At 35.5% G+C, this 16575-nt stretch overlaps 1 protein-coding gene across 1 annotated transcript in view; it reads right to left on the bottom strand.

Moving 5' to 3' along the window:
• The window catches only part of NEK11 (NIMA related kinase 11), an 87490-nt gene extending 71373 nt beyond the window's left edge, over nucleotides 1-16117 (bottom strand). The window contains exon 1 of the mRNA XM_015814356.1: nucleotides 15874-16117. Within this exon, the coding sequence (XP_015669842.1) occupies nucleotides 15874-16043 (170 nt within the window). The 5' untranslated portion in view covers nucleotides 16044-16117. The remainder of the gene's footprint in view (nucleotides 1-15873) is intronic.
• Between the last annotated feature and the right edge of the window lie 458 nt (nucleotides 16118-16575).

The raw sequence follows: 16575 nt of genomic DNA on the forward strand, positions 1-16575 counted from the left end.
GGGGGATGCGGGTTCTATATTATATTTGTGTTATATTTGTATGTTTTCTCTTTATGATGAAAATAATAAAAAATTTTATTGGAAAAAAAAATAATTTTAAAAGGGATTAGGCAACAGTGAGGAAGTTAACAATGGCATTGCTTAAGATGATCTTTATCTTTAATATCAGAGGTAACACTGCTAATTACCAATAACCAAGAAGTGGCAAATGAGAGAGTTCTTATCTTCCCACAAATATCTGCTTGGAGACAATAAGCAACAAAATCATAAACTAAATGAGCTTTTTATCTTCTCCCATTACGTTTCATGAGAAAGACCAAAACAAAACAAAACAAAAAACAAAAAAACCCCAACAACAATCAGTTCTAGCACATGGGTCTCTTAAAAGAATGGATGACAATTTTTAAAAATTTTGAAAATTTTCTAAATCCCTGTATTTTTCTCTTGCATTGGGTAGTCTAACAGACATGGAGTTATGCTAATACTGCAAAAGCCAAGAACAATGACATATTACTTGGCAGGATTATTTTAATATTCAAGTGCTGAACACTGTAGAAATACTAAATTAACTGTCAAGTCAAATGTAAATTTGATTCAAATCAAATGTAAACACAGAAAGTCCATTTAAAAATGGTTTGCAGTTGGCCTTCCTTGAGTGAGGAGATTAATCATTAGGAGGTGTTTGAGAGCACATGCAGTAAATCAAAATATCTGATATATTAACAAACAAGTATTGTATGTGTATGGAAAAGCAATGGTGGAAAATGATGAATTCTGTTTATTGTAATGACTGTTTTCTTAATCAAAAGAAAACAGATTTACAGGGCGTAGTGTGGAAATGATAGATAGAATCAAGTTTTTGTTTTGATTAAGAAACCTTGTTGATTGCATATTACAATTACATTCCATTCCACAAACAAAATTTCAATTTTTAGTTTAAACCTCTGAAATAGAGTCAGATCATCCATAAAGCTATTTGCCAAAGGAACATGACAATAAGTGATTCAGTGAATTCATATTGCCACTGCATCACTACTGAATAGGAATTGCATTTAGACATTTGAAATCCCAACATTTATGAATTTTCTTTTAGAAGCAATATTTATGTAATGAAAATTATCTAATGGTCTTCTGGAAAGGTGTAAAAACATTGATCTACAGCCTTGCTTGGGGCACACAGAGGAGCACTCAGCCATGGAGCTAAGTAGTACCCTGAAAGTCCTCCCCCTGTCTTTAATTTTTAACATTGCTTGTCTTTTGAAAATTTCATATACTGTTTTTATGCTTTTAACATTTTATTTGTACAGTGTCTGGAGTCCCTTTGCAAGGGAAATAGGCAGGTGCTAAATATGATAGGTAGGTAGGTAGGTAGGTAGGTAGGTAGGTAGGTAGACAGACAGACAGACAGACAGACAGACAGACAGATAGATAGATAGATAGATAGATAGATAGATAGATAGATAGATAGATAGATAGATAGATAGATTTTTATGATCCCTATATAAAAATACCTCTTATAATCTCTTTGTTGTGATGTACATTTATCTTATTTGCATGGCTCTCTTTTCAAAACCTTAATTATTTTAGTTTATTATTAAATTTAACAATTATGCTTAAAAAGCAAGTGATACTAACTTTGATTGCCATTTGTAAAAACAAGTGATTTCTAGAAATGTGATAGGTTAAATTACAGGTTATCTTGGTGAACAGCAGTGAAAAATCTGCAAGACATACCCCAAAGTGTTCAGGAAGTGAAATATTTGTTGTGTTTTTAACATTTATGGTTTTAATAGATTTTTGTATTATGCTTTTTTAAAATTGATGTTTATCCTCTGAATATCCTCCCCAAAAAACATTGTCTAAGTAACTCAAAGCAATAGAATATTGGGTTTTTGCAGGTCTAAGTCAAAGATCTGCTGTTTCACTTCCACACGAGTTCTCTAAAACCAGAATAGTTCAGAACATCTGGAAATCAGCCAGATTCTTATTCAGAAACATGGCACACAAAATACTCCACACAAAAAAACACATTCTGTGCATTCTGGATGGGCAAGTATTTTGATTTGAAACTGACAAAGAACACATTGTAGCATCCTGTTGCTATTTCTTAATACCTCCTCATCTCAAAGTGCATTTTCTGGGTACTCTAAAGCTATCATACGAGACCAGGAAAATATGAAGCTTCTTTAAGATGCCATTGACAAACATAGTAAATACATCCATGATGATTTTGAAACAATTTTCCCACTTCAGATCTAAATATTCCCAGGCCCAATATTCCATCTGCCTATTTTTCATATCATCACAAACATTCCTTATATATACATGTATGTCTTTAAAAAAAACCCAAAGGGTTATCACACAGTCTTGTTTTGCTCTTTGCTTAATGTTGAAATAATTAACAGATTACTCAATTTGTTTTTTCACATTCTTTAAACCCATTGCCCATTCCTTTTGTTGCATTCAGCAACAAACCTTCAACTCCATATTTGTGCAAAATAATTACAATGGTAATCTTTATCATGTGTTTTCTGTAAATTGATACATACACAAAATGCAGCCTTCATATACATCTTAAGTATGCTGCATAAGCAACTATATCCATATTTTCACATTATTGCAGCTGTAGCCATTTGCACCTATCATCTGATAATTTTCCAATTCTCCCAGAGTTATTTCATTGTTTTTCCTTTACACTAAAATTCATGTCAACTCTGCTGTTCAACATATCTATATTTCCATTCAAATTTAAAATATTTCTCTAACATGGTATAGATATGAAAAATTATGCCATCATGTCTGCTCAATATATTTTTATAACAAATGAAATCCAATAAATACTTAGACTGAATTCACACAAAAAATAACACATTTCTTTCAAATTAATTGAAAATAAAGTCCATAAAGCTTATTTTATGAGTCATAAAATAAGAAGTTTACAGAACAATCTACATATTTAAAAGTGTCTAAGAACTATTGAAGAACTATTTCTAATGAAAAATCTATATAAGTGATAGGAAAAATATTTTTAAAATGTATCATAGGACAACACTTTTATATATTCAAAGATGTTTTAATATCTATAAACCAAATGTTTACTTATTAATATTCGAAGCTCAGAAATTGCTGTAGTCATTTTTTGGGTTCTTGGTGAGAGGGATGCTGATTTTAATATAGCCATAATATTTCATCAAGAAAAATATATTTTCACCACTAATTTCTTGTAAATAGAACCTTATTTTTTATTACATGTAAAAAGCATATTTTTATATAGCAGATTAATATATCTACTATGAAGCAAAATGTAGTGCAGCCATAAATACTAAAACAGAAAATATTATTTTATTTATTCTGAGTAGGATTTCAAAATGTATGCTTCATCAAATACATTTTGAAGTAGGATAAAATGTAATTATCCACTTCTACTGCTCCAAAATTAAATTCAAGAAACTACATAAAGTTTTAAAAGTATATGGTGTATGTATTATGCAATTTTTGATTATTATTATTATTATTATTATTATTATTATTATTATTATTATTATTATTATTATTATTATTATTATTATTTTGCCTTACCATTATTTCTGCAATGAACTGTGACTGTCAAATATGTAATATCTAAAAGGGCATACAGAAAGATAATTCTTCAATGTTGGAACTCTTTAGTAAGATTCTCTCAAAATTCCAGTCTTGGTATTGTTGTAGAAAATAAGGACACTCCAATATGGGCAGGAAGCTACTTTGCACATTTAGAAAATGGAGCCACTCCTCTTAGTTATAAGATTACCAAGTAATTGTTAAACTTCATTTAAATGGAGTGTTTAAACTTTTCAAAAAGTTGGAAGCTCTCATTTAGAAACATGAAAATAATCTTAGACAAGAAAGGGCTAGGTGCACAGCAGCAAAAGGATTAGACACTGACTTATTTGAACAGGAATGAATGGTTAAAAAGTATTCTTACAAATACAATTATAACTTGTATTTTTTTTCCAAAGAAAATTATAATAATTTGTTTATACTTTTAAAACTCTTTCCTTCTCTAAACTGAAATGTAAATATTTATAGCTTAATTAAAGTACAGAAATTCCAAAGGAAACAAAAATATTATAAACACTTGAGGACACAGAATACAATCACAATTATTGAAAGTCACACTAATGTTGCTTTACTGCCATCTAGTGTTCTGATCTGTTACCTATAATCTATTGCTTTTCTGTTCAACATTTATTTATTTAAATATCAGACCCTTTAATTCAGGGGGTGTCAAACTTGCAACGTCACGTGACCTGTCGCGACATATTGCGACTTTTTTCCATTGTTGGCAATGGGGCGGATGTGGTTTCACCATGCAGGCCAGCAGTTTCACACCCCTGCTTTAATTTGTAACAGAAATAAATGGAGGATCTGTCACATTAGTTAATCAAAAGCCATAGTTTGATACTTTTATTAGAATTAACCAAAAGGAAAAATCACTTCCTCCACCTCCTCCTCCTGCTCCTCTATGATTTTCTCCATCATCACCACCACCACAACAACCACCATCATCATCATCTCCTTATTTAGGCCATACATCAGCATAAGATAATGTAAAATTGTTAAAATTTTCAACCAGTAATAGTATCAATCTAGATTCTAGACTATAACATGCAAAAATTAACAAAATTATTACCATCATAATCACACTTAATTAATATTTTATAGAATATTGAAGAGGCAATATCATATATAAAATATTTTAAATATTAATAAATGTATCAGATAACTAAAACAACTATTACTGAACAGAAATGGTTTAAGTGTAGAACACAGGAATATAAAACTTAATGTTACTAGTATAAGACTTTGGAAACTAAATGTAGCAATTGTAATTTATCTTAAAACTATAAATAGTGAAAATTAAAACCTAGATGTCTTAGACAATGGCACATTGATGTAAAAGCATAAATATGACTACAGTCTCTTTCTGATCTACTATTTTACCATCTTTTACATGCTATTGTTAGCAGTCATTTCCTGGAGAATACAACACTACAGCACAATCCATAATAGCATTGTATCATACAGCATGATTATAGCCTGGAATTTTAAAAAGACTAAAATTTGAGTTAAACAACCTGGAAATCTTTTGAATAATGTCTTATAATGATGAACACTAACAGTGTTTGAAAGACTCAGTTTCCCTCAACATAAATGTTCCAGGAATGGGGTCTTTTTATATTTCTAAATAAAGACAGTGCTCTAGAGCAGAAGTCATCAACCTTTTGGGCATCAAGGACCGGTTCCGTGGAGAGAGGTTTATCCGTGGACTGGAGGGGGCATAGTTTTGTGTGCTGCCTGCATCCCACGGATGGGGCTTTGCTTGTTTGTGTGGACCGGTGCTGGCATGCCACGGCCCAGTACCAGTCCACGGACTGGGAGTTGGGGACCCCTGCCCTATAAAACCTAATTTTGTCACCAAAAATAATTTCCAAAAGAATCTGAATTCCACCTCCAAAGACAGAAAGTGACTGGCCCAAGGTCATTCAGGTGGTTTAATGGCTAAGTCTCTTGTGTTCCATTCTACTTCCTTAACCACTAGACCACACTGGCTCTCTATTATTAATCATTAATTCCTCCTCCAGCTATTTGCTCAATAGTCTTTGGATACTGGATCCATTGTCAACAAAACAATGTAGATACAGTCTGAATTCTTATTATGAGGCTTGGGCCAATATGCAAATCCTACTAATGCTCCTATTTCAAGTAGTGGCCACATAATGTACTTATAGGGAGACTATTCCAAAGCAACTTTCTGTCTCTAGGAGCTCAGAAGGGTATTTCTGAAAAATAAGTTAGGGCTCAGATCACCGATTTATGAACTGTTAATTTGGTTCTTTCTGTTATTCTTCATATAACATGTATAATCCCTAGTGAGTGTAATAAACCCTGATTTTTTGTGTTAGGAGTTAATTTCTAAAAATATAAAACCTTATTGATTCATTCCTTACACCCATCCAAAATCTCTGCAATTTAATTTGGCTTTTCTTTTGAGTTTTCATATACTATTAGACTGGCTTCAGATCCGCATATGGTCATATATCAAGGCATTAAATTTTATTCTCAAGCATTTCAAACTCACTGCTTACAGGACCTGAAATCTCTTTCTTCAGCTTCACAGATCAACAGAGTCTCTCCCCATTTTATCTGCCAAGTAAGGCAGTCCTTGACTTACAGCCATTCATTTAACAACTATTCTAAATTACAATGGCATTGAAAAAGATGACTTAAAACCAGTTGGCACTCTTATGAGTATTACAACATTACAGTTGCAGCGACCATAGTCATGTGATCAAAATTCGGGCACTTGATAGCCAGCATACATTTGCAGTGGTTGCAGCCTCCCAGGGTCATGTGATCACCATTTGCAACCTTCCCAGTTGGTTTCTAACAAGCAACGGGAAAGCCAAATTCACTTAACTACCAATGATTCACTTGACAACTATGGTAAAAAAGAAAGTTGAACATGACTCATTTAACAACCACTTTCCTTAGCAGTAAAAATTCTGGTCCCAATTTGGTCCTAAGTTAAGGACTACCTTACTCTAATTTTGTAGATTGGATTGGATAACCAAAGGGAGAAATCCTTGTCCACCTATAAATTTCATAATGATGCTATAAATTTGGAACCTGGTGCACAGATTTCTGCTGACACTAATACCCCTTGAACTTTTTAAAAGTTACAGAAGGTACACATTTTATCAAGTTAGACATCAGAAGAATTTATTACCTGGACTGCATTAAAAAGAGATTGAGTGTTTTTAGCATTTGTTATTCAAATTTTAAATATATGGCAATACTTTTTGGCTCATTCTTAAGCACCCCAGTCTTCATGAGATCTAGGAAGAATATGTTTCATGGCACTTTGTCAGTATATAAACATAATACATTTGAGACTAAGAAGTTTGAAGAATTCTCTTGCACACTTTGTAACAGAACTCTCATATTTGATTAATTATATACATACAATGATCTGAAAAGACTTTTACTCTCCCAATTCTCTCCCCTGTGCCCCCAGTTTCTCATTTCATTTTTCGATATTTTATATATAATTTTATTTTCAAACCTCAGTGGTGCTTAAGAAAAGGCAACCAGCATGAGATGAACAAATGCAGCACACACAGTGGGAACCATTTTTTTTTATTGTATTAATTGATTCAGTTTGAGCAGAATTTTCTTTTTGGAATATCTTCAGAGAAACAAACAGGTTTCAGATTCAGGGTTTAACTACGCAGTAATCCACTGACAGTCTCTTGGATATTCATAAATTACAGAGTTCCTTCTACCTTTAGATTTCATTTCAGTTGTAATAAGAATGCATAAATAATTGAGAGACATGCAATAAATTATTCAGTTAAGTGCACAGTTTCCAAGGAATCCTAGCATGAGTCAGGATTAATGGTATAATGCACATTAGAGGCAAAAGTTGTGATGGCACCCTACAATTACCACATGCAGGAGCAGTGCTGGGTGCTTAGTGCATCTCAGCATGGGCCTTCCACCTAGAGAACATATTAACACCTCTTGAATATTAATGGAGTTGAAGCCTCTACTGCCTGCTGTGTACTTCTGTTGCTTGGTCGTGCATGCTTATCGAATAGTAAAGCTTAACTCAAAGCTTCTTTTATTGCAACTGATTGGGACTTTTGTTAATCCAGAAATGACTGCAGTGTCTTCCCGTTGACTAATGTTCAATAGTGATGGTACTCAGCTATTACAATCAATAAAATGCAGATATAAGCTAATTGGTTAAATGGCCTTTTAGGGAAAAATGAGAGGACTGGGAAGCAGACTCTTTATGTTGAATGGAATGGCCTTTATAAATTTAAGCTATAAATAAATAACCCTGAAGAGTTAGAGCTAGCTGTGATCAAAGAAGTATGTATGGAAAATCAGCAGAACTGTAAACCAAATTATTCCATCTAAACATTCCATCTAAACATAAGTGGATTGTCCTTCTTGTCCTTCATAAAATGGTAAGAAATCATAGAGCAGAAGCTGGAAGACTAATAAGATAGTATTGAAAATTATATTGATATGTTAAACAGATATTTTTATACTAATTGCCTCTCTTGAGAATTAGAATTATCAGTTTCTGTTCTTAACATTCTGTTCTCCTATCGTTCCATCTAGTTTGATATCAGTTCTATACTGATGTTGTAAAGTTTCATTGGTTATGTGACATATGATTTGTAGTTTTAAAATGAAAATAGAAGCACCATTTCATTATTATAATTGTGTTATATGCATAGTGTGCTCAAATGTCTGAATAAAATGGTTAGAAAAACTGGCAGATACTAGCATGCTATCAATGTGTTGGACATACCCAGAAGACTGGATTGTAATATGCAAAGTTCTATTCTGATTCATGTCAAATAATTATCGGATACATCAATCCCAGCATCAGACTGTTTCCTTATGGTGCAGAATAGAGGCGGATCACTTAATTATTTACTTTCCATCCCTCTTTGGTTATTGTTGTATACGTATATAGAGAAGACTAAGGCTGGGATAGGTCATTGTTTTTTAATTTGCCCATGCTAATTACGCAGTAGTGGGATTCAAATATGTGAACAACCAGTTCTCTGTGTGGATGCCGCTTCCGGAAGTCTATTCTGGGCCTGGGCAACAACAATTAGCTACCGGTTCTGCCGAACTGGTGCGAACTGGTGCGAACTGGCTGAATCCCACCACGGTAATTATCCCTGGTATTATTTTAAGCTCTGAAAATTTCTGATATATTCTTTACCACATTTTTCTTCCATGTAATTCATCTCTCTCTCTCTTTCTCTCTCTGTAACAATACTTTCAAAAGTTTTTAGTTACAATAAAATTATGAACACAGAAGGAAAATTAACATAATCCTGAGAAGGAAAAAGAATCCTATGCTTAGCTTGGTGTCTATTTACCTAATTCTAGAAAGCCATTTCTTTCATTTACAATATAATTACCAGGTCTAGAGATGGTATCCATCTGAAGCCTCTTAGAAAGCTAAAATATAGTCTTTTTTTTTTTTTTGCCTTTGAGTCAGTGTTTCCTATTGCCCTCAACTTACTTTTATGTTTCCCTTCACATACCAACTCTCTTCCATATAACAAAACAGACAGAAGCATGTTTCTACACATAGATGTTTTTATTCTTTTGACAAATGTTTATTCCTTTCAGTATTTGCATATTATCCACTATCCTTCTAGCACACCTTAGATTTTTCCATAAACCCAGTAATTCATAATTATTCTTTCATAGGGCACAATTTTATAATTTTGCTCTAGTTCTTTTTTATTTATACATAGCCTACAATCATGCATGGTATTTCCCTTGTCAAATATAATTTCTGAAACACAAATTTTCAGTTCAGTATTCCTTACTGCATTATGTATTCAAACATCAATTTCTCAGCCAATAATACAGCATTATCTGTATATAAAGGTACACCACATGTTCATGTCCCCAACTAACACATGGCCACCAATACACTGCTTATGTAACAACAAATATTCTTTATATTTTAGTCCATAAATACATTAAACAATAACAAGCACTTCATACATTCTTGTCTTACTCAAGCATGGAGGAATATTTGCCCTCCATACTCAAATATGAATTATTAGCTAAGAATTCCATTTATTATCATGCATAAAAAGCTTCAAAAGGATTTTTCTCAGCTGGATGAACAGGCCTCAGAATAGAAAATAGAGAACAATTAATGTGCCAATAGAAACACATTGGCACAAAAATTCCAAGCTTCTCATATGCATAACAGATCTGAACTGTTAGGGACTGGAATAGAATAATTGGGTCATGCTGGATAACTCAATGAAAATGTTATACCAATGTGTGAGTGCTGTGAAAAAGGCAAATTCCACACAATCATTTTATAGGAAATTGAAAATAGCTAAAATGGTCTTATGTGTGATATGTAAGTGTCTCAGACAGTGAGATGGGCAGCATATAAATTTAATAAATAAATAAAAATTGCTGGTAAAACTGAATTTGGAATATTGTACAATTCTAGTGAATAAACTTAAAAGAAAATACTGGGTGCAAAGAAGATCAACCAAAATGAATATAGAGATAAAGCAGATACTCTGTGAGTAAAGAGTACAGCACCTAAAGATTTTTAGTTTAACATGCAATTTAGAAATACTTATACAGACAGCTTCCTATGCCTCAACACATACTTCAAGTTCAATGGAAAAATCTATAAGCACTTACAAGGTACCCTGATGGGATCACCTATAGTGGGCCTAATAGCAGAAGCAGTCATGCAATGACTTGAATCCATAGCTCTACCTACCACCCAATCAAAATTTCTGGACACACGTCAGGGGTGCCAAACTCAATTTCACTGAGGGGTGCATCAGCATTATGGTTGCCCTCAAAGGGCCAGATGGGCATGGCTGGGTGGTACAGTTGGGTCGCCGTGACTAGGTAGGTGTGGCTGGATAGGTGTGGCTGGGTAAGTGCAGCCAGCCCAGCCCCACTTCTCCGAGGGGGTGCCTGGCCACACTTACCTCCTCCTCAAGGCTGCTGCTGCTGTGCTCACTCTCCTTTGCCAGGTTGTTCATAGTGACTGCAGGAAGACAGCGGGAAATGACCCTCGCGGGCGCTAATCTGAAGTGGCTGCTTCGCCTTGCGGGCTGCAATGTTAGCTTCCCCTCTGGGCTCATAAGCTTCCTAGGCTGGAGGAGAGCAGCGGGGTGGTGGGGCTCCTGCTGTATGTGGCTGCTGCTGCTGGTGGTTTTGCCACTGCAGGAGCAAGGTGAGGCAGGTGGCATGGTGGGAGTGGCCTGATTGCAGACTCCAAGCTGCACAAGTGTAGTGCAGTGAGGTAGGGTTGAGTTTATTGGACACCCTGGGCTCACATCCAGCTGGCCGTCACTCCTGGCCAATGAGTGGGCAAGAGGCCAATGAATGGCAGCTGTTGTGGACACCGTTAGCCTCTGTGCGCTCGCCGTCTCCTGTGGTGCCCCCAGGGGGAGCACCCAGCTGGGCTGGGGTGAGCCGGGGCTGAGGCGATGGGGGAATGGCCCTTCGCCATCTCCAAGGCAGCTCCGCGGGCCAGATCTGAACACATCATGGGCTAGATCTGGCCTGCGAAACTTGAGTTTGACATCTCTGTGCTAAGTTGATGATACCTTCATCATCATCAAATGCTCCCAAATTGAGCAAACACACCACCTATGCAATAACATTCCCTGGGATCAAATTCACAGGTGACATTGATGTAAGGAGACTATACAACAGAGAACTGGAAACCCATGTCTAATGCAAACCCATGCACATGGACCAGATCCTCAGCTTCACAAGCAACCACCCCACTGTACACAAAAGAAGCTGTGTCCAGACCTTCCAGAAGGGCCAGATCCTCCAGAAGGGCCAGCACCATAACACTAAGAAAAGTGAAACAGAAATGGCTGCTTGACATCTTTCTCCATAACAGCTATCCAAAAAACTTCATATTCCCACACACAGCACAGCCAACCACCACACAAAAATTAACCCTACCATACACAAAAGGAGTGTCAGAAATGACAGCCAGAATTCTCCAACTTCTAGGAATAGCCCACAAACCCAAAGCCACACTCCGCCAGGAATTATCCAGAACCAAAGACAAGATATAGAAAGATGAAAAAAACAACGTAATCTACAAAATCAGCTGTAACAATTGCAACCAATTCTTCGTGGGACAAACATCATGTCAATTAAAAACCAGGATCCACGAACATCAGTTCACAGTCAAACACCATGATGCTAAATTCTTAATCCCTACCCACATCTGCACCAAACAGTTTGGTTGGAGCAACACAAAAACCATCAGCCATGCTATCACCCGCCACGCTCATGAATTCATCAAAGCCTGGCACTCCACAAGCAATTTGATCAACAGACAGATTTATCTATAACCAGCCTAGGAACCCCTCAGAATCCAAATCAACTGCACAGCCAACTAGAGACAGCATTGACCCTCAACCAACCCACGCAAGCCCTCCCAGCACTTCACCTCCCAATGTCCTCACCTGATGTAACCTCCCCATCGCAAGACTCCCACTGATGACCCACCCTTGACCCATCACAGGACCTACTGACCATATGAAGCCTTTATAAACAAAAGAACACTGACACTGACATCCCCTAAACTCTGCTGAAGATGTTACCTAGCCTGGTAATGAAATGTTCAGAACCCACAAGCTTGGAGAATGAACCTTCATCTTCAGACAGCTTCCTTCCTGATACATTCTCAATTATGTGAGTTTGATCTGGCCCTGATGGATGGTTCTATTGTTTTTGTTTTATTTCTAAAGCTTTTTATGTCATTCAAAGCATCTTCTAAAATGTCACATTCTAAAACTCTTAAAAAGCAAACTCCAGAGATGCTGAAAATTAATATTAAACTAATATTTTAAAAACATGTTTAGTTGCATATACTGTATAAAGTGTATGCAAGATATAAACTGTAAGAAACTCTGTCCATCTTAGACAAAAGAGACCTCATATTTTGGTAATAAAATTCAGCAGACACTTCTAGCCATTTTTAAAATCATTTATGTAATTAATTATGAAAAAATTCCCGGTGGAACTGTTTTAATAATAAAGATGGAAAAAAAATAAACAAACAAACAGAAAGAATGTCTAAACTGTTGGCTAAAGTGCTTTCTTATTCTATATTGCCTTCCTCCAATGGGGGTGATAGGTGAGATAACTGAAATTATTATCCAACTTTTTGACTGAAACCAAATAGGGAGAGAATACCAGCCAGTGAGAACTAGCCTCATGTTCTTGTACTACACAAAGTGTAGTGTAGTATAGTAAGCACAGGAAACAAAGAAGCAGGAAATCTAGTAGAATCAACAAAGAAACAAAGACTGCAAGACAGAACAAAAAGCAATCCTCTTCTAATTCCCAGATTGGTCTATATGTCTCATAACTTTAGTTGTTTTTTAAATCTGTCTGTCTGTCCGTCCGTCCGTCCGTCTGTCTATTCAGCTGTTCATTTCAATATACTACTTAAAAATCATGAACATAGATCAAATTGGCAAATTATATATTTAATGAAAATCTCTCCATGACAAAATCTACAAGCTTTCTGAGAAAGTATAAACAAATTTTATCAAGAGCAGTATATTTTGGGAAATCACACCACACAAAAAATTTCCACTATGCAAGCTTTACATGAAAATATTAACATCTGACTGAAATTTCTAAAAAAAAATAGCTTTTCATCTTAATCTTTATTATCATGGTAATACAACAATAGTACCTTGGAAATTTTGAGGAGTTAGTAAAATAGCAGAAAGTTATGCTTTCTTACTGTACAGAAATACGAAGACAGACAAAACATCATGTTCTGAGATTTAATAGGAGCTGAAATAGCATACATGCAGCTCCATATAAATTCTACATCAGTATTATAATACAGAAAAAACAATTTCAGATATATTTTTAATGATTGTCATAAAAGAGGACACATTCCTGAAAACAGTAATTGGAATATTTTTAACACAGTGGATGTTGAGCTGAAATAACTCAGGGTTTTCAGCAATCCATGTGACAATTCCTAGTTCATTACTCTTTACTTTTTGCTATAATGACATGATATTTTCTTAAATTCAAAAATAAATATTAGTGTAAGTTTTTTCAAAGCATTCAATATTCAAGCAGAAAGATCATTTGCGTCCCCCCAATGTAATTTAGTTCAACTGCAATAAAGAATAATCTGAATATTAAAATGATTGAACACTAATGTTGTTAAAAACTGCTGCGCCACCTTAGAAATGTCAGCTTTACTATTGTACAGACCATTGGCTCCATCAAATGGTAGAGTGCTAAATTGCAGGTTTCTGTAAGCAGAAAAGTGTTTGCCTAAGTTAATGTTGATTCTTGGCAACTGCTGGACTAGAATCTAGAGTTTTCTTGACAAGGTTTTCAGGTTTGGTTTGCCATTGCCTTCTTCTTAGGGCTGAGAGAGAATGATTGGCCAATGGTCACCCAGCTGGTTTTGTACCTAAGAAGGTACTAAAACTCCAGAATTTCTCAGTTTTTAGCCTGATGCCTTAACCCAGACATGTCAAACACAAGGCCCGGGGGCCGGATGCGGCCTGTGAAGTGGTTTCATGTGGCCCGCGAAGCCATCCTGGAAACAGTGAGGGAACGGCCCCTGCTGCCTTGGCCCTGGCCCAGGTCGGCCAGGAGCCAATGTATAATTTTGTGGTGGCCATCTATGCTGAAACGTATTAAGTCTTGGCTCCACAAGGCCATCTGGAAACAGTGAGGAATCAGCTCCTGCTGCGTCGCCCCGCCCCCTGGGTGCATGCTGGGGAGATGTCACCCTTTGTGAAGAATGAAGAAATGCACCATTGCCTGGAAGTGGCCAGCAAATGGCCCTGGCCTACTTCACATATCCGGCTTGATGGGCTCCGCGGGAGGGGTTTCGGCAGGCAGTGGGGCGCTCTCCTCACAGTGCCAAGAGGCTGAGCCCCCACAGGCACCCTTGATGTGAACGATGTAGAGCTAGCCATGCCCATCCAGTAGGCTGCACCCACCCTGGCCACACACCCCTGCCCCCCCGAAGGCAACCGCAATGCTGATGCGGCCCTCAATGAAATTGAGTTTGACACCCCTGCCTTAACCAGACTAACTCTTTTAGATGCATGAAGAAAACTAGCCGTAAAATTTTAAATGAAAATATACAATAGAAAATGAATATATTGGGCTATGTTATTAAGGAATTATTTGTTTTCCTCAGATTTCTGTGTCTCTTGTTCAGTTTCATTATGCACCTATATTTTTGAAAGGAGGCAGAACCATGTCTTAATTTTATAAATATCTCTATTCTTGCATGCTTTTTTAAAATGTAATTGTTCTAGAGGTTGTACTCTTCTCCATAGGGAAATTGAACCAATTAGCAATAAACTTTGTTGTATTTTTCTCAAACTTTTCTAACTTTACAGTATCATTGCTGAACTGTGGCATTCTAAGGGAAGCATGCATAATAATTTAGATAAAAGCACAAGATTTAGCAGTTCATTTTTATATATTTTTCTAAATATTCCTAAGGTAGAGTTTAATTTTTTAGTCAAGGGTCCCCAACCCCTGGCCATGGACTGGTACCAGTCCACAGCTTGTTAGGAACTGCTCAGCACAAGCAAGCAAAGCTTCATCTGCACATGCTTTGGGATTTAGGCATGTGTGAAAACATGCACCCCCATCCCTGGTGCCCAAAAGGTTGGGGTCTGCTGTTTTTTAGTAACTATGGCACATGCAATTTACATTTTTATCACACTAGTCACTTCAACCTTAAGGTCTCTTCTGGGATACACACCATAACCTCAGAAAACTTTATACATACATAATTGAAATTTGTTATGTTTGTTTCAAAATAGACAGAAATAATTTCTTTGGGGCTGCAATAATTGCTAAAGAGACACTTTACAGCAGCTCCTCAGTTTACTAGCAGATAGAAAACTGAACTCATAAGCTACTATGCACTAGTCCAATGAAGATAAAGCTTAATCTTTTAAAAATGAATAAAATATGAATAGAAGGCATGTATTACAGAAGAACATATGGAAAATAAGGAATCATATATGTCCTTATCATGACATAACTATTTTGAAGCTGGTTAGGTTATTTTTGACGAGATGTATATAAGATAGTACCAGTTTTATCTATATAGCTGCATATACTTAATACCAATGAAAATTGACTAAATGGTTTTTACAAATAAATATTATTCCACTGTATTCTACCATTTTATCAGAAGGAAATATTTAAACATTTAAACAACAATGTATATTAGCAGTTTTAAGTCAATTCATTTTACATAACACTTACAACTGTTCTTCTTCTTTTGCTTTCTTGTCAGAAATCAGATAAACTGTTCCAAAACTTCCACATCCAAGTTTTTGATAAATATTGTATCTTCCTGCAACCAGTGTTTTTGAGTGGATAGAAATAGGTGTAAATGATGTACCATGCTTAATTGCTTCCCGGAATTTCAACATTACTCCATAGAATCAAGGTAGCTCAATAATTAATACTGAATCTACAAAATGAACAATTTCTTGATCATGAAGGTTTATTCACCTGTAAGAGGAAAAAGAATATTCAATATACTGGAATGTATAACATATTTAAGAATAGGTTTAACTTACTTCTTTTCCATTATATTATTGTAGCACTGGTGCAGTACAAGACCTTATAGAAGCAATTTTCTCTTATACTCAAACTTCACTGCTACCACAAACAAAGTATATCAATTCCTGTATTTGAATATGTACTTATGCCATCACTAATTTATTTTGAATTTTATTTCATTTTGTATAGGATCACATATTACATTAGACAATGGCATAATTGTTTTAATGATAATTTTAATTCTTAAATCAGATCCTCTGCTATATATATGACTTACATTATTTATCCATATACTACTTAAACTCTCTTTTTTGAATATTTTAAAAAACAAAATATTTTTTGTTTTGTGTAGGACAAAAATTGAAATAGGCTAACATAAAAAATGCATCCAAAATCCAT

This window comes from Protobothrops mucrosquamatus, unplaced genomic scaffold, assembly GCF_001527695.2.
Source record: "Protobothrops mucrosquamatus isolate PMUCROS unplaced genomic scaffold, P.Mucros_1.0 scaffold243, whole genome shotgun sequence".
In the NCBI taxonomy this organism is placed as follows: Eukaryota; Metazoa; Chordata; class Lepidosauria; order Squamata; family Viperidae; genus Protobothrops; species Protobothrops mucrosquamatus.